The 21,569-nt window shown below is 49.2% G+C and overlaps 1 protein-coding gene across 1 annotated transcript; it reads right to left on the bottom strand.

Moving 5' to 3' along the window:
• Nucleotides 1-2,085: 2,085 nt before the first annotated feature.
• Nucleotides 2,086-20,397, bottom strand: RAB17 (RAB17, member RAS oncogene family). The gene is made up of 6 exons (XM_036765797.1): nucleotides 20,045-20,397; nucleotides 15,507-15,666; nucleotides 10,160-10,311; nucleotides 8,090-8,215; nucleotides 4,124-4,217; nucleotides 2,086-3,212 (listed from the first exon to the last, which is right to left on the bottom strand). The coding sequence occupies exons 2-6, from the start codon at nucleotides 15,661-15,663 to the stop codon at nucleotides 3,097-3,099; spliced, it is 645 nt and encodes a 214-aa protein (XP_036621692.1). The 5' UTR covers nucleotides 15,664-15,666; nucleotides 20,045-20,397; the 3' UTR covers nucleotides 2,086-3,096.
• Between the last annotated feature and the right edge of the window lie 1,172 nt (nucleotides 20,398-21,569).

Here is a 21,569-nt window from a genome sequence, read left to right as displayed (position 1 = left end):
TCCCTCATGTCAGAACCATCCCTTCTGATGAAGAATAAAAAAAGAGGGAGAAGAACAATATTCAGCCAAACTAACCAACACATGAAAAAGCCCAGCAGAGCAGGCAGCATTCTACACCCGTGTCCCCCCGCCTCTGCCAGCAGGCGAGAGAAAGAAGCTCCTCCTGTGTCGTCTTTGGGGTCAAGCTTGAGATATCCTCCCAAGCTTCCCCAAAACACCACAGAGAAGTTAAGTTCTACTCGCTCACCAGGATTCCCTCTCGGCATGATGGTGGGTCCTGGTGGGAGAGGAGGACAACGCTTGGAAAAGAGCCCTGGACCTTCAAGCTCTGTGCAAGTGGGAGTCATTGCACGGTACTTTCCTCAAAACTCCTGCGTCAGGTGACTGGGGTGAATTTTATTCTCACTTTTTCATAAATGAGGAAAATGCTTCTAAATGAGGGGTAAACAGTCCCGCCCAAAGTCAAGCGCTGCTGCGTGGTGGAGCTGCCCCCCAGGCCACACTGCTTCTCAGCAGACAACCAGCCCGACAAGCCTGGGGGTCCAGGCTCTCAGCCGAGTCACCTTCCCCTGCACCCCCAATCTGTAGGATGTGCTCACAGGCGGGGGAAGCCATCCGGCCACCCCAACGACTGGTCTCACCACCTTGGCTTCATTCACGGTAGCTCTAATTAAGGAAAGGGATGAACAAATGGCCACAGGAACACTTCAAGCCTCAACGACTGAAGGTGCAAGATGGCGGTTAACATTGGTCCAGGCCTGGGATCTCCTTGTGGATAACTCCCAGTATGGAAAGTCCCTCCATGAACTCAGATCAATGACTGATTGACAATTGACAGTCTTAGAGAATCACCTGGAGGGCACTGAGAAGGTGGGACTTGTCCAGGTTGACGCAGGCAGCGGGTATTAGAGGCAGGACTTGAACCCAGGACTTGAACTCCCTAGCTGGTTGTCTGTACAGTAGGCCACACTACCTCAGATCGATAACATTACTGTTGGCCTTCCTGGCAGGGGCAAGACCAGGTGTTGTTGTTTTCTTTAATGATCACATTAAGAGGGATGGCAGAGGCCATCCTGGACATGAATCCTCTCTAAACAAGTCGTTTCCTGCCTCCATTTGGAGACCTCCAGTGACAGGGAGCTCACTCCCTTGGAGGCAATGGATTCTACCTTTGACCAGCTCTATTAAGGACTTGTTAGTTCCACTGACCTTCGGGCTGTGCCTCTGGGCCTTCCACCCATCCCTCGGCCCACAGGGCTCTCCAGAGGGCACCATTGCCCCAGCCTGACACCCGACCTTCATGCCTAAGAGACAAAAACCAGGCCAAAGACCCCTGGTGAGGGGTAGGAAGGCTTTGTCTAAGCCCTCTGGCCACTTAGCCCAGGTATCAAATGCTTCTCAATATCAGAAATGTGTTATTTCAGAGGTTCATTTATTGGAAACATGATCTAGGGGCTTTGGAGTCCCAGGGCCTGGATTCAAATCCCAACCCTGCCACTTACTAACCATGTGACCTTGAACAAGATGCTTCCCCCGTGCTTCTCAGCACCTTCATCTGTACAGTGAGAGGACCAGCAATAACCACAGCTCACGTCCCCTTGGCTGAGCCTCCAAGGGCACTTTACGCTTATTGGTCGCAATCCCCTGGTAGAAGGGAGCTCCTCGAGGGTAGGGACCCGTTCTTTTTCTTCCTTTGCACCCCCAGTGCCCAGTTCAGTGTCTCACACATAGAAGGTGCTTAATAAATGCTCACAGATCGATGGTGAGCCTCTCGACCACCCAGGGAGGCAGGCCATCTTAACATCCCCATTTCAGATGAGGAAACCAAGGCTCGGTTGACTTGCCCAGAGTCATAGAGTTGATGAGTGTCTAAAGGAGGATTCAAACCCAAGTCTTCCTGATTCCAAGCCTAGGACTCTGCCCACTGAGCCACACTGCCTTTAAAGCTATGGCACCATGAAATACTGGGCAGGTAAACCAGCAAGAGAAAGCAATCTTCTCCCACGGGGCCGCCTCCTCTGGAGAGTCGCTATCATACCCTGTGGGATGCCCACCCCCGACCCCCCCCCCACCTTTCAGCTTCCTTTTGTGTATTGTTTTCTTTTCACTTGTATTTATATTTCCAGTTCTTAACATAGTGTCAGGCATACAGTAAGCGCTTAATAAATGCCTGTGGATTGACTGACTGACTGAACATATTTCCACATTACTTTAAGATCTGCATAAAACTTACATCAACCCAGGGAGGGAGGGAAGGGAGCTTCGAGGCCATTTAGGAAGGAGGCCCAGGGAGCCAACAGTGACTTACCCAAGGATATGTAGTTAGTAAGTATGATTCCAATGTCATTATGCACAAGCGTCATTATCACAATTTACTGATATGGAAACTGAGGCCCAGAGAGCCATGAAGTGCCTGGAGAAGCATCTTCCAGTAGTCTAGAAAGTGTGCACAGATATGAGGGTGTGTAGGATCAGCCCCTCCCATTGCACTTGGATGGTGTGCCCACTGGGGGTTGGCTCCCCTGGTGCCAGCCACCAAGTAGATACCTTTCTCTGGCCTGTCAGGAGGCAGCCAGGTGGTGCCATGGTCAGAGTCTCAAAGCCTGCCCCAGACCCTTGCTGGTTGTGTGACCTAGAGCTAGTCCCTTACACACTCTGGGCCTCCATTTTCACATCCGTAAAATGAGGGGATTGGGCCAGAGGACCTCCAAGTTCCCCTTCAGCTCTTAATCAACAATGCACTGAGAGGGAGCGACCATGGCGTCCCTGAGACATTGCCTGGGGTGGAGACATCAAATGTTCTGGCTCCATGGTGCCCCCTCCCAGAGCCACCAGGCCCTCGGCCCATGCCTCCCCCACAGGCTCCATCAGGAAGCATCCCTTTGAGGCCTACCAATGTTCCTCTGACCCCTGGGAAGGGGCCCTGCGAGATAGCAAGTCCAGAATTTCAACAGTCAGCCTCCTGGTCCACACTGCCATGGCCAGGGAGGGTCTATCCATCAGCAAGGCAGAGGCAGCTGCAGGAGACTCATGTTCATGGCCAGAGCCCGATGGGAGGCCAGAGTGGGGGAGGGCTCCCCACAGCGCCTGCTCCCCCTAGTCCAAGCAGCATTTGCTCTTCCCTGCCCTGGCCGTCTCCTTCAGATCCACGGCCGGGTTCTTCTGCTGGGTTCTGCCACCATTTTGTTCTTCCCTTCTTAACAATTCACGAGCTAGGAAGAGAAGGGAAGGAGAAGGTAGAAAAGCGTTTGCCAGGAAGCCAAGTCCGCCTTCGCTCACTCAAAAGTCACTATAAGGATCTGTGTCAGGGAAGTTCCCAAATCGATGCCTCTGATTATTAAAATCCGAATCATCCCAGCCGTTCTCCTGGATGCAGAGAAGCTCGGAAGGCAAGTAAGCCCCATAGAGTGGGTGGAAACCCTTCCTAATGAGAGGTCCTTTCCTAGAAGCTTCTACTGCAGACCTCAAAGTTGGAGGGCTGCCAATCAATCAATCAACCAATATTTATTAAGCACTTACTGCATACCGGCACTCTGCTGGGCACCGGGGTACAAAGACAAAAACCCAAAACATCCCTTGTCCTCAAAGGGCTTGCATTCTCTCGAGGGATCGACATGTGTATGCATATATACATATACATATGTACATATAGAAATCCTGTCTGACACCTGCCAGTCCTGTATTCTTAGGGAAGTTGCTGCCCATCCCTGGACCTCATCCTCATCCATAAAGCTAGGGGGCCAGACCAATGGCCCTTCCGGGTTTAAATCTAGTCCTGTGACCCACCCACCCCCGCCCTTAGCCTGCTTCCTCATCCGTAAAGTGAGGGGGTTGGCCGGACAACCTCTGAACCACAGAGCACCGTGGACTTGTGATCAGCCAGTGGGGAGGCCAGGGAGGAGGGGCTGGAGGACCAAAGCTCATCTTCCGGCTCTCCTGGCTCTAAGCATCTCTGACTGTCTGCCTCAGTTTCCTCAACTGTAAATGGGGATAATAATAGCCCCTACCTCCCAGGGTTGACACGAGGACCAAAGGAGATCATCACTGTAAAACATCTGGCGTAGTGCCTGGCACATAGTAGGTGTCATCTAAATGTTAGCTCTTCTGATCATTATCTACCTACCCACGGCACTGAAGGCTTCAGTCACTTGGTAGTTTAATTTGGCTGAGGTTTCCATGAACAATAACTTGTTGCTTTCTGCAAATGCTTTTCCTTCCTGGAAGAGAGAAGAAAATGAACCGAGTCTGACTTCAAAATCCTAGAATCTTAAGAGCTGACATTGACTGACGTCACTAGTGTTCCTATTGGCTTAAGGTTGAAGAGCACTTTGTTAGACTCTCTCATTCACTGTTTCCTCACTTTATAGGCAGAAGGGATATCAGAGACCACCTCCAACTTTCTCATTTTCCAGGTAAAGAAAGTGAGACATTTACTGACATGTAATTTACTGACATGGATGAACACACATTCATCCCCCCACCCCTGCCCCGACCCTTGGATGCCTTGGTGTGGTGGAGGGGCTTGTGTAGCCTAACCCTAAGCCACGCAGGGTTATCTAAGACGGACAGGTCATGGTGGAGAATTCTGACAAAATGTGATCCTTTGGGGAAGGAAATGGCAAACCACTTCAGGATCTTTGCCAAGAAGACCCCATGGACAGCACTAAAATGAGAAAAGTGACGATGAACCCCAGGGGTCCGAAGGTGGCCAATATACTACTGATGAAGAGCGGAGGGCAACTAAGTAACTCCAGAACTAACGAAGCGGCTGGGCCAAAGCCAAAAGGAAGTGCAGCCTCGAATGCGTCTGGTGACAAAAGGAAGTCTGAAGCCATAAAGACCAATACTACACAGGAACCTGCAATGTGAAATCTGTGAACCGAGGTAAGGGGGACGTGGTCAAACAGGAGAGGGAAAGATTAAACGCAGGCCTCTTGGGTGTCACTCAAATGGATGGGAAAGGGTAGATTTAATTAAAGCGACGTTACCTATGCTACTGCGGGCAAGAATCCCTTTGAAGAAATGGAGTGGCTCTGAGTCAATAAAAGGGTAAGAGTGGCAGTCCTGGGATAGAATCTCCAAAATGACAGAACGCTCTCTGTTTGAACCCGAGGCAAAATATTCAACATCACAATAATACACTGATGCCAAAGAGGGCAACATTGCTCAGTTCTATGAAGACCTACAACATCTTCTAGAAATAATCCCAAAAAAGACATCACATTGGTCATAGGGGATTGGAATGCTACAATGGATAACCAGAAGATAATTGGGATAAGAGGTGAGTTTGGCCTTGAAGGATCAAATGAAGCAAGGCAGAGGTCAGTAGAGTTTTATAAAGATAACTTGCTGGCCATAGCAAACACTCTTTTTAAACAGACCCGAAAGGCAGCTCTGTACATGACATCACCAGATGGTCAATATGGAAATCAGATAGATTATATATTTTACAGACAGCGGTTCCTAGCAACCTGCAATCCAGTTTTTCATTTGTCCAGCCTGGCATTTCCCATGATGTACTCAGTATGGAAGTTAAATAAATAAGGTAACAATCTACAGCCTCATCATACTCCTTTTCCAATCTTAAACCAATCAGTTGTTCCATGTTTGGTTCCAACTGTCACTTCTTGGCCCACATACAAGTTCCTCAGGAGACAAGTGAGATGCCCTGGTCCTCCCCTCTCTTTGAGGATTTGCCACATTTTGTTGTGATCCACACAGACTTGGAGCTGACTGTGGATCAGGCTTAAATTGAAGGAACTGGAGAAAACCATCAGACTATATAGTTATGACCTACCAGCAGCCCTTATGAATATGAAGTGGAGGATGAAGAGATTTAAGGGATTCGATCTGGTAGACAGAGTGTCTGAAGAGCTGCAGACAGAGGTTCTCATCACTGTAGAGAAGGAAGCAACCAAAAAACATCCCAGAGAAAAAGATGAGCAAGAAAGCAAAATGGCAGCTGATGGGGCTTCACAAATAGCTGAGGAAGAAGGAAAGAGAAAGGCAAAGGAGAAAGGGAAAGGTATGCCCAACTGAATGCAGAATTCCAGAGAATAGCAAGTTTTTTTAGTTGAGCAATGCAAAGAAAGAGAAAAAGAGAATAGAATGGGAAAGACAAGATCTCTTCAAGAAAATTAAAAATATCAAGGGAAAATTTTATGTAAAAATGGGCATGATAAAAACAAATAAGGTAAAGACTTAACAGAAGCAGAAGAGATTAAAAAGAGACGTCAAGAATACACAAAGAACTATTTGAGAAAGAACCTAACATCACCCATAATGCTGATAGGGCGGTTACTGATTTAGAGCCAGACGTCCTGGAGAATAGCGCCAAGCAGGCCTCTGGAAGCATTGCTAATAATAAGGCTGGGGGAGGTGATGGAATTCCAGCTGAACTGTTTAAAAGATGATGCTGTTAAGCTGCTACACTCAATATACCAACCAATTTAGAAAATTCAACAGTGGCCACTGGATTAGAAAAGATCCATTTACATCCCAATCCTAAAGAAGGGTAATGCTGAGGAATCACATACCAGCAAGGTTATACTTAAAACTGCAAACTAGGCTTCAATGATATGTGAACCAAGAGTTACCAGAAGAGCAGGCTGGTTTTTGGAGTGATGGAAAAACCAATGAAGAGGGACCCTCATGACAGAATGTGGTATACATTTTGTCTATATCTAATGTTTGCATTTAACCATATTTCTTTGCCACAAAGGAGACTTTGGGCTGCCACGTGGAGGGAAATTACCAAAGTGTGGAAAATATTATACTATTTTATATCATTTTTAATTTCAACCAGACCCAGAGCCTGAATTAATGAGTAACTGGATGAAGATCCAGGACCTGGGCTTCTTTGTTCTCTCTAAAAGTTTGCTCAGGCAATACCCTTACCTCTGTCAACAAGGCCGGATTAGACTGACCTAAGGACATTACCCCTAGAGAGATTACCTTGCTTAATATTCTACAGGTATATACTATGTTATGGAATGTAATGAGACACAGAGACGCTGGGCTGTAGTTTCAATTGACTTTTGTCAACATCCTTTACAACTCTATTCCATTAAGGAAAATCCTCTTCTTGTATCATGGTTAAACATACATGGGGGTCATAAAAAATGAGGTAATACAGGCTTGCTAGGCCTGCTAAAATAACGTATATAAGTTTTCTCATTGCTTTGTTCAGACAGCCAGAGCCTATGCTCTGACTCCTTGTATGTACAAGTAAGCTAGCTTAGCTGTGCTTTAAGGGAAAATAATAAACAACATGGATTTTTCTGTCACCTAGCTCTGTTGTTTCCTTCAACCAAATTTTCAGGTTTAACAAAAGGCATCAATAAAAGCTAATTTTTTAAAAAAGACTAGGCTGAAAGGACCCACATGTGCAAAAATATTTATAGCAGCTCTTCTTGTGGTGGCCAAGAACTGGAAATTAAGGGGATGCCCATCCATTGGGGAATGGCTGAACAAGCTGTGGTACATGAATGTAATGGAATACTATTGTGCTGTAAGAAATGATGAGCAGCAGGACTTTGGGAAAACCTAGAAAGACTCATATGAACTGATGGTGAGTGAAGTGAGCAGAACCAGGAGAACATTGTACACAGTAAGAGCCACAGTGTTCGAGGGCTGGTTTTGATAGACTTAGCCCTTCTCAGCAATGCAAGGACCTGAAACATTTCCAAAGGACTCATGATGGAAAATGCCACCCACCTCCACACCCAGAGAAAGAACTGTGGAGTCTGAATGCCGAGCGAAGCAGACTCTTTTCTCTTTTGCTTTGTTTTCTTTCTCATGGTTTCTCCCATTCGTTATAATTCTTCTATGCAACATGACTAATGTGAAAATGTGTTTAACAGGGATGTATGTGTAGAGCCCATATCAGATGGCATGCCGTCTTGGGGAGGGAGGGGGAGAAAATTTAAAACTTATGGAAATGAATGTTGAAAACTGAAAATAAATAAATTAAATATTTTAAAAAATAAAAAGAAGAGAAAAACCATTGAAAAATAAAAAGACCAAGCAGGGCTCCTTTAACCTGGAGCACCATCTAGTAATCACCTCCGGGCAGTGACCAAACACATACCTCCAGGGTCACTTTCCGAGAATCCTCGAGGTCGGTCTTGTTGCCTAGCAAAATCACCACAATTTCTTCAGGTTGAAACTCATTCTCCAGCTCCTTCCACCACTGCTGAGCCCTGTGGAAAGAATCCTTAAAAGACAACAGCAGGTAATCATCTGTTCAGTTTGATTGGCTGGAACAAAGGATCAGGAAGAGCTGACATTTTCAGGGGCTTTCAGGTTGGCAAGCACCATCTCCACTGTACCTGGGAGACAGGTCTCTGTGAGATTGTTTTCCTAATTTTAAAGAAGAAGAAACTGAGACTTAAAGACGGGATGATTTATGTGGCATCATGGGCGAGATCTGAACCCAGGTCTTCCGGAGCCAGGGTTCAGCACTCTAGATGCTCTGCCTCCCAGTAACAAGGGCTTACTAAATGTGTTGATTTGCTATGATGTCCTATTACCTTGGGCCCCTCTGCTCCCGTCTGATGTGATTGGGGTTTTCAGCCATAACTAATGTTCAATTTGAATTTTTAATCACATATGATTAATATTGGCTTCAAAGTACCCAACAGCATGGTTAATTAGCCTGTCCCTTGAGAGCTTCATAATGGGGGCAACCATCACAGAATTTGAGGGTTGGAAGGGACCCTGGGGCAACAGCCCCTTCATCCATCCTGTACACAAAGGGGACCCCCAAGGTAACGCAGCAGACACGTGGGCAGCCAGCCAGCCCTCCAGGTAAGTTTCTCATGCACTTCTGAACATGCGGCCTTCCCAGGAGAGCTGGTCTCTGGCCACAGCTGTCCCCGGGGAAGACCCAGAGGGCTGAGATCAAATAACCATGCAGGGATTTCAGCTGAAGTCTTTGGAGAACACAGCAGCCGGATCCCAGGGCAGAGCGCCTGGGGCACTCTGGGCCAAGCAGATCTTCCACGAGCAGCCTCGGGGATTTTTACTCCTCATTAGAGAGTGTTAGCACACCAGCTGATTTTTTTTTAAACCATCCTTGGACTAGGGAACAAAAGATGCGATATAAACCCAGGTTATCACCACATTTTTATGCTAAGACCCGCTAATGAGAATGAAAGCGCCGCTCCTGTTCTTTTCTCCAGTGAGTAACCTAGACACAACACATGGTATCATGAGAATGCTTAATGCTCAGCCCAACTGGACCAGTCAGTGTGCATTAAGTGTCAACCACTAGCCAAACACTGTGCCGCTGTGTTAGGGACAGTGGTGCAAACTCAGGGGAGGCACGCTGGAGTGGGGGAGGCTTTGAAATGCCAAACAGAATGGCTTGTGTTTGATCCTAGAGGGAGAGGGGAGCCCCTGATGTTCACAGAGCAGGAGAGTAAGAGGGTTAGGCCTGAATTTGGGGACCATCCCCTTGGCAGCTGTGTGGACCTGGAGCACTTTCCCTGGCTTGGAATCCTCCCCCTGCTCCTCTCCATCCCCCAGACCTGGAATCCTCCCCCTGATCCTCTCCATCCCCTGGCCTCCCTGGCTTCCCTCAAGCTCCCACTGAAATCCCACCTGGTACAGCAAGCCTCTCCCTGACCAGTTTTATATTAGCGCCCCACCCCCTCTTTGAATATCTCCAGTTCATCCCATATCGATCTTGTTTGTACTGAGCATGTCACCTGACTGTGAGCTCTTCAGGTGACTGGATTTTGGGGAGCCTTTTTGTATCCTCAGCATGGTGCCGTACATGGTAGTTCCTTAATAAATACATGTTAACTGACCAGAGACTAGATTAAAATAGCATCGGAGGGAGTGCAGGCCAGGAGACCAGTCAGGGGCTATGCACTTGTCCAGCTAAGGGACAGAGAGGGCCTGAAGAGGGTGGTGGCCATCTAGGTGAGAGAAGGGGATACATGGGACTGACAGTGCCTCTAATGAGCTACGGGACCAGAGAGGAGGGAAGAGGCAGGGACATCTCTAAGGTAGGAGGCCTGGGTGATGACTGGAAGGAATCCCAGGACCCTCGATGTATTTGATCTGTGTGTGAGCTTTAAAAGGAGGAATAAACCCAACAGGCAATCAAAGGCTAAATAAACACAGGCTGTATCAGTGCTGAGGGCATCCATACCTTGTCTGCAACGTCATAAACCAAGAGAGCGGCATTGGCTCCCCGGAAATAGAGGTGGCAGACGCTGTGATATTTCTCCTGCCCCGCAGTGTCCCAGATCTCCAGCTTTAAGACCGAGCCATCTATTTCCATCATCTGAGTGAAGAAGGCACCTGGGGAGAGGAAGCCACAAAGGTCCTGGTTTGGAAGCAGGGACTGTCACCCGTCCTGTACCATGATCTGCTTTATGGGTCAGGGGAACCAAAGCCTTGGGCCCCTCATGGCCCAATGGCCAAAGGCAGGAGATTTCTTGACCCAGTCTCATACCACCCTCCCCCACCTTCAAATATCTGAACATGCTATTGTGGTCTCCACCCCCCTGCCCCATTGGTCATCTCTCCTCCAGATTGAACATCCCCAGACCCTTCAAATGTTTCTCATATGACATGGTTTTTAGATAGTTTCCTCTACCACCACCACCACCACCACCATCTCTATCACCATCACACATATACACACACACACACACACACACACCTCACACACACACACACACACACACACACACACCTCACACACACACACACATGCACACACACACGGTCTTGCTAGTTCTCTCCTCTTGACATTAGTATATATTTTCTTTCCTGTGTCAATGATGAACCTCCCTTTTCCCTGTAGAATGGAATCTCCCTGAAGTCAAGGGTTATTTTGGTTTCTGTCTCAGGCTCCCCAGCCCAGGGTCTGGAACACAGTGACAGACTGGAAGTAGGAGTGTGACTTCTGGTTGAGAAATCTCTCTCTACCAATACAGGCTGGCACTTTCTTTACAATATTTCATCTTAGGGAGCTGGGACACTGAGTGCTTTGCCCAGGGTCACACCTTGCCCAGTCAGTATGCATCAGAAGGGAAATCTGAACTCAGGTCTTCCCGATGCCAAGGACTCTTGTAGCTTCCCTTTAACACCAAGTAGAGGGTCTAGCAATGGGGATGGGGACCTGCAGCTTCATCAGTCATTTGGCATTCTTCATGAAGCTCCCTCACTTGGTCCAGTCCGCTACTGAAAGGGAACTGCCAGGAGCTCTGGCAGATTAACTGACTTGTCCAGAGTCCCAGCCAGGATGTGTCTGACTTGGCAGACAGTAGGTGCCTAATAAGTGTTCATTGAGCTGGATTGCCAGTCAATCAGCCAATCAACGAACATTTTCCCAGTACCTCCAATGGTCCATTCGCTGTGCTAGAGGCTGGGTGTACAAAAATAAACCGGGCCCCACCCTCAAGGAGTTTACATTCAATGGGGGAAAACATACAAATGGAGATCCATACCAAATTTACATTACTGCCTTTTATTTATACCATAAAGTTTGCAAAACCATTTCCTTTCAACAACCCCATGAGGTCAATGGTGACTGTTGCTGTTAGTATAATTATCATATAATTACATTATATTATTAGAGTATGGTATTCTCATTTTATAAATGAAGACACAGGCCCAGAGCCATGTTCATGCTGCAGAGCTAGGACTTCAGCCCAGATCATCGGAGCTCAAGCCCAGCATAGCGCCTGCTCCACCTGCTGCCTCTGCTCATCCAGGCCTGCATGCCCTGGTGCTAACTCTGGAAACTGACTCGGGTGGCACCTTCTGCCAGCCGTTCCTGGTGCCTTCTGTGTGGGCCTAGAACAAAAACTACTTGACTCGCTTCTCTTCTTTGCCTTTTCCTTTCCTATGAAAGGCTCAGACGATGATGACTATCCTGCAGGCCATGGAGAACCACATGGTATCTCATGTAACATTGGAGTATTTTTTCAATATTGAAGCAGGGGCCCTCTGGGATACATTTGCAGAAGTAGCACAGCAGCGGCCATCTAGACTGACCAGGATGCCCCTTTACAACACCTGGGACCAGTGCTAACCAGGCTCCTCCTGAAAACTTCCCATGTTGGGGACCTCACTCCATCACTACTCCTCAAGGCTTCCTATTCCACTCAGGGGCACCCCTAATTCAGAGAATCATGGGATCTCAGAAGTGAAAGGGATCTCAGGAATTAGCAAGTCCAATGCCTTCCCATAAAAGATGCGGAACCTGGGCCAGGCCCCAGAAAGATTTAACAACATGTCCAAGGTTATGTAGGTAGTAATTGTTAAAGGTGGGATTTGAACCAAAGCCCTCTGACTCAAAGTCAGTGCTCAAAGATCATCTAGACCAGGGGTCCTTTTTTATGTCCTACCAGGGGTAGGGAATTTGTGGCCTTGAGGCCACATATGGCCCTCTGGGTCCTGAATCCAAACTGTGAACTGATTCAGTCAAAGGGCTATACTTGAGGACCCAGAAGGCCACATGCGATCTTGAGGCCACAGGTTCCCTACCTCTGTGACCTAGACCGTTGGGCAGTCTGATAAAGCCTAATGGCCCCTCCTCAGAGTAATGCTTTTAAATGCAAAAAAATAACAAAGGAAACCCATTATATTGAAATACAGTTATTAATGTATTTTTAAAAGACAAGTCATAGGGCCTAGTTGAAAACCCCTAATCTGGCCAACCTGTGCCCCCCAAAATATCCCCACTCCAACATACTTGCCATCCTTGGCTGGAAGCCCTCCAGGGATGGGGACACCCTAATTCCCACTTGGGAACAGATCTCATGGTTGGCCATCCTTCCTGACATCAAGCCTAGATCTGGCTCTTTGTAACTTCCATCTACTCCTTCTTCGGCTGACCTCTTGGCCAAGCCGAATGAGGCCAATCCCCCTCCCTAATCTCAAATACAAAGACAAGAACAATTAGCATGCCCCCCACAATCTAAACTCTAACATGTTCTTTGAATAGAGAATTAAGTCCTTTGAAATAAGACTCTGTGTCTTTTTATCAAAGCCTGGCCTCTGCTGCCATGGCAAATAACCTCTGGCCATCTCTGACCCCAGGAAGAACTGACCATGGGTCTCTCCAGTGATGAGCTCCTTTCAAGACTCAATGGTAGTTATTCTCATGTGTAATTCCTATGTGCTTATAGAGGTGGGAGAGCAGGAACAGAATGGCAGTCAATGATGTTCTCTCTGTCATTTGGGTTGGGGTGGAGTGGGGGGGGTGGTGTTGATTGTACTGATTGAATCAAGTTCCTGGACACTGGAGAGCCTCTGGGAAGAGATCTGGAATGAGTCAAAGGAGGTGCAGGAAGCACCAAGTAGAGGAAGGATGTCTGGTCCCCAGCCTCTAGAGCTTCCAGAGCTGTGCGTGTGCCTGGGACAAACAGTAGAGCCAGGCAGGGAGCAGGGCCCAGAGATGGGGAGCATGACCTAAGGCTCCTCTACTGACCCTGAACTTCCCACCAAAGCAAAAGCCCATCTCGTCAGTAGCAATAGATTGCCCGTGTTGCGGCATGGCGGCAACACCTAGAACCCCACTAGAACCCGACGGCCTCTAAAGAGCAGAATCACACACAGATCAATGGAAAGGCAGAATAAGTGGCCCTAGTCCTGGCTCTGCTGCTTGTTAACAGCATTTCTAGGGCATTTTAAGGGTTTTCAAGCACTTTATCAACATTATTTTCCTTTACCTTCACAACAAGCCTGGGAAATAGGTTCATTTTACAGATGGAGAAACCATAGCAGAGACAAATTAAGAGCCCCACTCGGGGTCACACAGCTAGTAAATGTCTGAGGCTGGATTTGAGCTCAGGGCTTCCTGACTCCAGACCCAGGGCTCTGCCCACTGTGCCGCCTGACCGCCTGACTTAAGTGAATGACTCTGGTTATTTCAGCCTCGGCTTCTCTCCTACACGAAATGAGAGGATGAGAGCTCTTTCCTTCCAGGCCAGAGCCATCACCCTAAGATCCACCAGGTGTCGCTCTCGCCCCACACCATGATGCCCCAAAGCCTTTAGCAGTGGAGGCGGCTGTGACCAGCAGAGGGCCATCCTCCTCCTGGGAGGTTTGGGGGCCCCCCAGCCACCCCAGTCAGCCTACTTCAGACACTCCAGATCCCCTGATTCCATGTTTGATGGCCCCAGGCTGGCTCTAAGGGGGAATCACTTTAACTTCCCAGGCTTCCAATGCAAAGGGTCAGCTGGAGGAGAGGAGTCTTCGAATCCCTATATCTCATGTGACTGGGCAAATCCCTGCTGCTTTCCATGCCTCGGTTTCCTCATCTATAAAGATGTTGCTGTGAGGAGCCCTCTGAGAGCCTCAAGGCCCTCCCTACATGGCGCCATCATTATCATTGCTTGTTATGATCCAGAGCCAGGAGAGGCCTTAGAGGCCTCCAACACCCGCGTTTTCCAGGGGGGAAATGACCTCGTATCATAGGTCACAGCTCTAGAGCTGGAAGGGGACTCAGAATCACATGGAGAGTAGGAGGCAGAGCAGGATTTGAACCCAGACCCTCCACACTCCAAAGTCATATCTCCTGAGGGCCCCCAAAAAGAGGAATGGAAATGGTGCTGGGTTTAATTAACATTGGTCTAGCTCTGAATCTGCTCTTCAAGGCATGAAGAGCTGCTCATTTGATGCTGTCTGCCTCCAGAAAGAAGAGATGGAACCACCAGAAGACAGCCCTGTGCAGCCCACTGCCTTTGATGCTGAACTGGTATTCCTTTGCTTTTTATTTATTTTGTGTGCCTCTGTTTACTTATCTGGGAAAGGGATAGATAGCACCCCAGGGGCAGGGACTTTGGTTTTTATCTACGAATCCCAGAAAATAAGCAATTCATAAACATTCATTGTTGGATGGATGGATGGATGGATGGATGGATGGATGGATGGATTCATCCGTTCACTCATTCCTAAGGTCTGAGATCTCAATTAGGACGGGGTGAGAAGAGGACCACTAAGAAATGAAAGAAGGAAGCACCAGGGGCTCCCGGTAAAGGCCACCCTTCTTCCCAATGCAGCCCACTAGGCCGGTGAGGATGAACCCACCGCTTCTCAAGAAATCTCATTCCACCTGGAGACAGTCTTATTGTTCTTTATATGGAGCCCAAATTTACCTCTTCGGAATTCCCACCCAATGGTGCTCATTCAAGCCACTGTCAGAGGCCAAGAGAAACTGATGTGACCCTGTTTCTGTATGATAGCCCTTCAAACTCTTGAAGGCAGCTCCCACACCCAGCCTCCACCTTAGACTTCTCCAGGAAGCCATAATATTTGGCCTCTCTGGGAGGAGGCACCAGCCTCATGGCAACGGTGCCCAATAGGGAGGAGATTTATGCCCTAAGACAGCCAATAGCAAGCTCCTCTCCCTGGCTCCTTGAAATACAGCTGAACATCTGAAGAATGTAAGGAGAAACTCTTCTCTGCCTCCTCACCAACCCCATTAGCTCCTTTGGCCTTACCACAAAGAAAAAAAAAAATAAGCAAAGCCAAGCACTCACAGCCCAGCGTGGGCAGGATTTCCTTGAAGTCATTCTTGATGAATCGGAAGGCCAGACTCGACTTGCCCACAGAACTGCTCCCCAGGAGAACCACCTTGAAGACGAAGGGCTGCTGGGAGGCCCTCTCAGGCTGGCTATTTCCCTCCACCTGGGCCATGACCTGCAAGGAAATACCATCCATCAGAAACAGGTACCAGATGCCCCAAGGATGGCCAACTGTGCAGACCAGCTCACCAACAAACCTTGGTGCTCCAGTGGGCACCCACTCTCAACGTTCAAAGGCCACCCAGATAGGGAGCAGCAGCCCTCTACTCAACTCTGGAGAGTCAAGAAGACCAAAGTCACAGTTAAGGGCTCTAAGCTGCAGTCATCATGAGGGGAACACGGGACTTTTCCCTAACACAACCATCTCAACCAATGGAAAAAGAATGCTCGGTTTCATCAAGCAGTTAATTCAAGGATCTTAAGGCCTCTTGGGTGGGGACGGGGGGATGCTGTGGATGCTTTGGAACCAGAACGCCATCAGAATCTAAGGTCTGCCACTTACTGGCTGCCTGGCCCTGCATGAGCCTCCCTGAACCTCAGGATCCTCGTCTATAAGATGGGAATACCCATTCCTACAGCACTTGCCTGTTTTTAAGAGCAGCGAATGAGATTTTTCACACAGATCACTTGGAGAAGCTGAAAGCACTTTGTCACTACCCACAATTAGAGCCATGAGCCTATGAGCAGTTACTGCCTTGGGTCCCTCCTAAACATGTCTCATAAAATATTGATGCTGGAAGGCACTTTAGAGGACCCCCGCCACTGCCCAAGGCTTCTTCCCCTTTTTTGTGGCCTTTGGCAGCAGCTGGAGAAGCCCATGGACCCATCTTCCCAGAAGCATGTTTTAAAGTAACTGAAGGAAATGCTAACTTCCATTTTTGTTCAGTCATCTCTGACTCTTCATGACCCCATTTGGGTTTGCCAGTATCCTGAGATACTGGAGCAGTTTACCATTTCTCTCTCCGGTTCATTTCACAGATGAGGAAACTGAGGCAGACAGAGTGAAGTGACTTACCCAAGATGATACATGTAGGAAGAGAAAGAACCAGGAACCAAACCCAGGCCCCCCAACTCTAAAAGCCCAGCCCTCTCTAGCAAACCAGACAATCTGGCCCGACTCCCAATTACACTCACTCAAGCCCACACCCAAAGCCATCAGCTTCTCTGGGATTTGTTTCTCCTTTGCCTTCTCTGCGCCCTTAGATGGTGAAAGGCACCATGGTGCAGAGGAAGGAGAGGGGGGCTGCTGCTCCCTGTCTGGATAGCCTTAAGCTACATCCCTCAGTTTTGTCATCTATAAAATGGGTCTGGACCAGATCCCTTCTGAGGTCCCTTCCAGAATCTCATTGTCTTCTCTGGGCCTCGTTTCCTCATCTGTAAAAGGAGAGGTTTGGACACTGAGATCCCTTTCTGTTCTAGATCCCATGAATCTGTGGTGTTCCTTGGACTTGCCGCTCCCCTTGGCTTCAGAGACACCTACAGTCCCAAGGATTGGCCGCCCACCCACGATGCACATCAAGATGTGGGGAAGACCAAGGTGGGAGGCAGCTCTTGGTGTACTGGACAGACTGGACGTACACACACACACACACACACACACACACACACACAGAGTTAGGAAATAGCCCAAGGCAACGTGCCACTAAATGACAAAATGAATAACACAAGGCATCGGGACAATAGGAATTCAGAAAACAGGAATCTCCATGGGCTAGGATGGGCTGGAGAGAAGAGGTGTCAATGGACCACAAGCCTGAAGGGAGTCAACAGTGTCACTGGGGCGGACAGAGAAGCAAATGTGAGCTCTGGCTGTGTTTCGAGAAGGATCCAGAGTCCTTTCTACGGTGCTGATCAGACCACGTCTGGAGAGATTCCATTCACTTCTGTGAACTACATTTTAGGAAGGCCACGGCTAGCCTCACTGCTAAGCCAAACTTCCTGACACACAGCTCTGAGCCTGCTACTCCTCTCCTCAAGCGGCCTCCGTAGCTACTATGGCTTGGACTTCTAGAACTTCTCGAAAAATCTGGCCTTTTTAGGAGGGAGTGGGAGGGCAGGATTGCAGTTCTGAACTGGCAGAGACTCAGGCTTTGGCTCCCCAAGGTCCTAGCCAAGTGCGAGCCCTTTCCTTCCCTCACCCCCAACATCAAAGCCAATCCCAGCGTCAAGGATACAATCCAGGAGAGAGAACGAGCCAACGGTCGCACTGGCGATGGAAGCGACAATTTCCAGAGCACCTCCCTCGGCTCCACCAGGTACACAGGGTCAGTGACATCACACCTATTTTTTGCCCAGGGTTATGCACCTTATGACATGTTTGCCTCAGTTTCCTCATCTGTGAAATGGTGATAAAAATGGCCCCCCCAGGGGTGCTATGACAATCCAACGAGGCGACATTTTTAATGCCCTTAAAACAGCGCCCGCCACATGGTAGCTGCTGTTCAGCGGTAAGCTATCATTCTTAATCCACCATGGCAAGGCGAAGATTGAACCCACCATGATCTGGACTAACTGAGGAGACGGCTGTGAGCAAAAAGTCCGAACTGATAAAGTACTTCAAAGAAACCGTCCTTTTCCAAGTCTAGACAGGGATCCAAATGAGGTCAGCACGCAGTCTCCTGGGAGTGTGTAGACAACATGCTTTAATTAACAGTGACAATGTCGGCAAGGTGTAGCCCCATCCTGCCCATCACTAGCTGTGTGACCTCGGATGAATAACTTAACTTCTGTTTGCCTCAGGTTTCTAGTCTGTAAAATGAAAGGGTGGCCTCCATGGTCTCTGCTGCCCCCTTCCAGCTCTCAGTCCATGGCCCTGTAATTCCTGGCATAACCGCTGACAAGACATATGACCCTGGATAAAGCACATGCCCTCTCTGGGCCCAAGTTTCTCCTTGTATATGAGGAGGGCCTGGACCTCAAAAGTCCCTTCCATGATGCTACAAACACCAGCCTAACATTCTGCAGATGAATTGGAATTTCAGCTACTTTTTAAAAATTAATTAATTTATTTTTAGTTTTCAACATTCATTTCCACAAGATTTTGAGTTCCCAATTTTCTTCCCATCTCTCCCCTCCCCCACCCCAAGATGTCATGCATTCTGCTTACCCCTACCCCAGTCTGCCCGCCCTTCTATCACCCCTCTCCCCCATCCTCTTCCCCCATATTTTCTTGTAGGGCAAGATAGACTTCTATACCCCATTGCCAATTTCAGCTATTTTCAAAAGTCAGTGTGAAGCACTTGCCCCCTTAAGTATTTTAAATATCCCCCCTCCAAAGTCTTCCTAATGCTCCTCATGAGATTGCATTCATCCAAGGACACTTCAGTCCAGCCCTCAGCAGACCTCCTGCAGGTAAGTGAGTGGGAGAGAATACAAGTATGATGGGGGAAGGGCAGAATGGGGAAGGAGGAGGCAGGCTGGGGAGGGGGAGGCAGACTGGGGAAGGGGGAGGCAGGATGAGGGGGCAGGATGGGGAGCAGGCTGGGGAGGGGGAGGCAGGATGAGGGGGCAGGATGGGGAGCAGGATGGGGAGGGGGAGGTAGGATGAGGAGGGGGGAAGGATGAGGGGCACCATGTGGGAGAAGGATGGGGAGCAGGATGGGGAGGTAGGGAAGGATGGGGGCAAGATGGGAAGGGGGGAGGCAGGATGGGGAGGGGGGAGGCAGGATGGGGAGGGGGAAGCCCTTTAAAAAAAGGAATGAAACCAGAGTGTCAGAGAATAGCCTTGAGAGGACATGTGTCCCCAGCGAAGATGGACCCCATCACCTGGACACACACCCCAAGCAGTGGGGAAGGAGCCAGTCCACCATTTATTTCTGCCTCCTTAGCCCAGGGGACTCCTGAAGCCCAGAGCAGTGAGGTGGGTCCCTTGGAGTCATATGGGTAAGTGCAAGCACAGAGTTGGAGCCAGAGGAACCTTGGAGGCCATGGACTATAAGCCCCTTCTTTTACAGGGAAGGACACTCAGGTCCAGGGAGAGAGGGTGAGAAAAACATTGAATGGTAGAGTTAGGGCTGGAACCCTCCCCCTACCCCAACACACATAAACACTTACACACACATACACACACATGCATACACATACACGTGATTTTACAGGGAAGGACACTGAGACCAGGGAAAGGGAAGTGACTTGGCCAAGGTCACACAGCTGGGTGGGAAATCAGATCTTGCGCTCTGTGCCAAAGGGCAGAGCTGGGATTTAAGCCCCAGGTGCCAAGTCCCCATCTGGGAGGGCTCTTTCCCCTTTCTCTGCCTCCTCAATGTTAGTAGTAACAAGGTCTAAGGACCAAAAAGTCATGAGCCGGGATCGGTCTCCTGCCAGAAGGCCCTTTGCCCAGCTGACTTTGTGCCAGGATGTGTACATGGACTCTGCTGGACTCAGAGCTGCCCTCCCTGTGGGACTCCCTCCCCCCAGTAGCCCAGCCCCAGGAGAGCCCAGCCAGGAAGCCGCTGGCCCCTGGGGGATACCTCCCTTCCCCTCTGGTCACCCACCTGGTATCTGGGCCTGGCCTTGCACACGGGGCCTCCACAAGGCTGGCCTGTGGGCCTGACCAAGGAGAGCAGGCTGCTGGGCTGGAGAATGAGGGCCAGGCCTCGATCACTTCCTCATAGTTCCTGGATAACTTTGCCCCAAAGCGCTGCAGTTGGCTGAGCCAGGCTCCGGCCCCAGCAGCTCACCTTTCAACAGGATTGTTCTCCTGGAGCCAAACAGGGCTCGGCAACCCGAGCAAGGTCACTGATTGGCCGGCCTGCAGAGGCTAGGGGACAGAAGATGGGACAAAGAAGGTCAGAAAAGGGGAAAGGTCAGCAAGAAGAAAGGCTGCTGTTCCCTGCACCCCAGCCCCTGCTGGGCTCCCCAGCTCAGCCCACACCCACACCCTCCAACCTAACACATGCCAGGGGCAAGGCGAGTTGAAGGTCCACTGTCAGCCAGGGATAAGGCCAAAGAATGTGGGAGGATCAGGTCCCACCCAGCACCCAGGAGCCAGAGGCCAGCAAACACCGGCCAAAGGGCAAAGGGGAGTTCTTGTCTGATCAGCATGATCAGTAGCATCCCGGGCCTCAGTTTCTTCATCTGTGGGCTCATAGGGTCAGATTTAGAGCCAGAAGGGACTGTCTAGTCCAATCAACTTCATTTCACAGACAAGGAAACTGAGGCCCAAAAAGATTCAGTGATGTAGATGTGGAGGGAGAAAAGGCTCCTGAGGCCATGCAGGCCCACCTCCTCGTTTCACACATAAGCGAACTGAAGGCCGGTGACTTGTCCAAAGCCACACAGGTGAGGGTCAGATTCGATATCCCCTGAAGTCCTTTTTTAACTCTCCCTCTGAGAGCTGGTGATTTCAGGGACCTTTCCTCTGACAGTCTGATCCAGAGGAAAGAGCCTTGTACTGGGAGGAAAGGCCTTGCGTTCTACTGAGAAGTCAGAACAGTGAAGCAGATGTAGAGTCTAAGGACCCGAGTTCAAATCCTAGCTCAGTTATTCGGCAAGTTCTTTAATTAATTTCCCTGGACCTGTTTCTTCAGCTGTAAAACTAAGATGTTAGACCAGATGACTTCCAGGATCCTTCTTAACTCTATGGCGTATACAGTGATGCTGGCTAATGATCCAGCCCGGGAATCAGCCAGGACTGGGTTCAAGTCTAGCTTCTGACTCCAACTAGCCTTTGAGGTGCACAAGTCACTTAACTCTTCCCAGTGCCCAGGTCAGGTGCTCTCTGCTTGGTAGAAGGTGCTTTGTCTTAAGCAGTTCCAGGCACTGAGAAAATCAAAGGCCTGGACAAAAATTATCAAGTGCATCCTGTCCCTGGGTCACATCCCAGGGACAAGGGAACCTGCTGGAAAATGAAGTTGGGGGGGTAGGGGGGTGGCACAGAGGGATTTTTTTTTTTGGTCAGTCTCTTTGCTTTTAAGGCAGCTTGGTGAAGAGGAAGGACCACAGGGGAATCAGGGCTCAAACCTTGGCTTTGCTGCCTATGACTTTTGTGACCTTGGGCAAATGACTTTTTCTAGGGCC

The sequence above is a fragment of the Trichosurus vulpecula genome, chromosome 7 (genome assembly GCF_011100635.1).
Source record: "Trichosurus vulpecula isolate mTriVul1 chromosome 7, mTriVul1.pri, whole genome shotgun sequence".
NCBI classification, from domain to species: domain Eukaryota; kingdom Metazoa; phylum Chordata; class Mammalia; order Diprotodontia; family Phalangeridae; genus Trichosurus; species Trichosurus vulpecula.
This window is presented reverse-complemented; position numbering and strand designations above follow the sequence as displayed.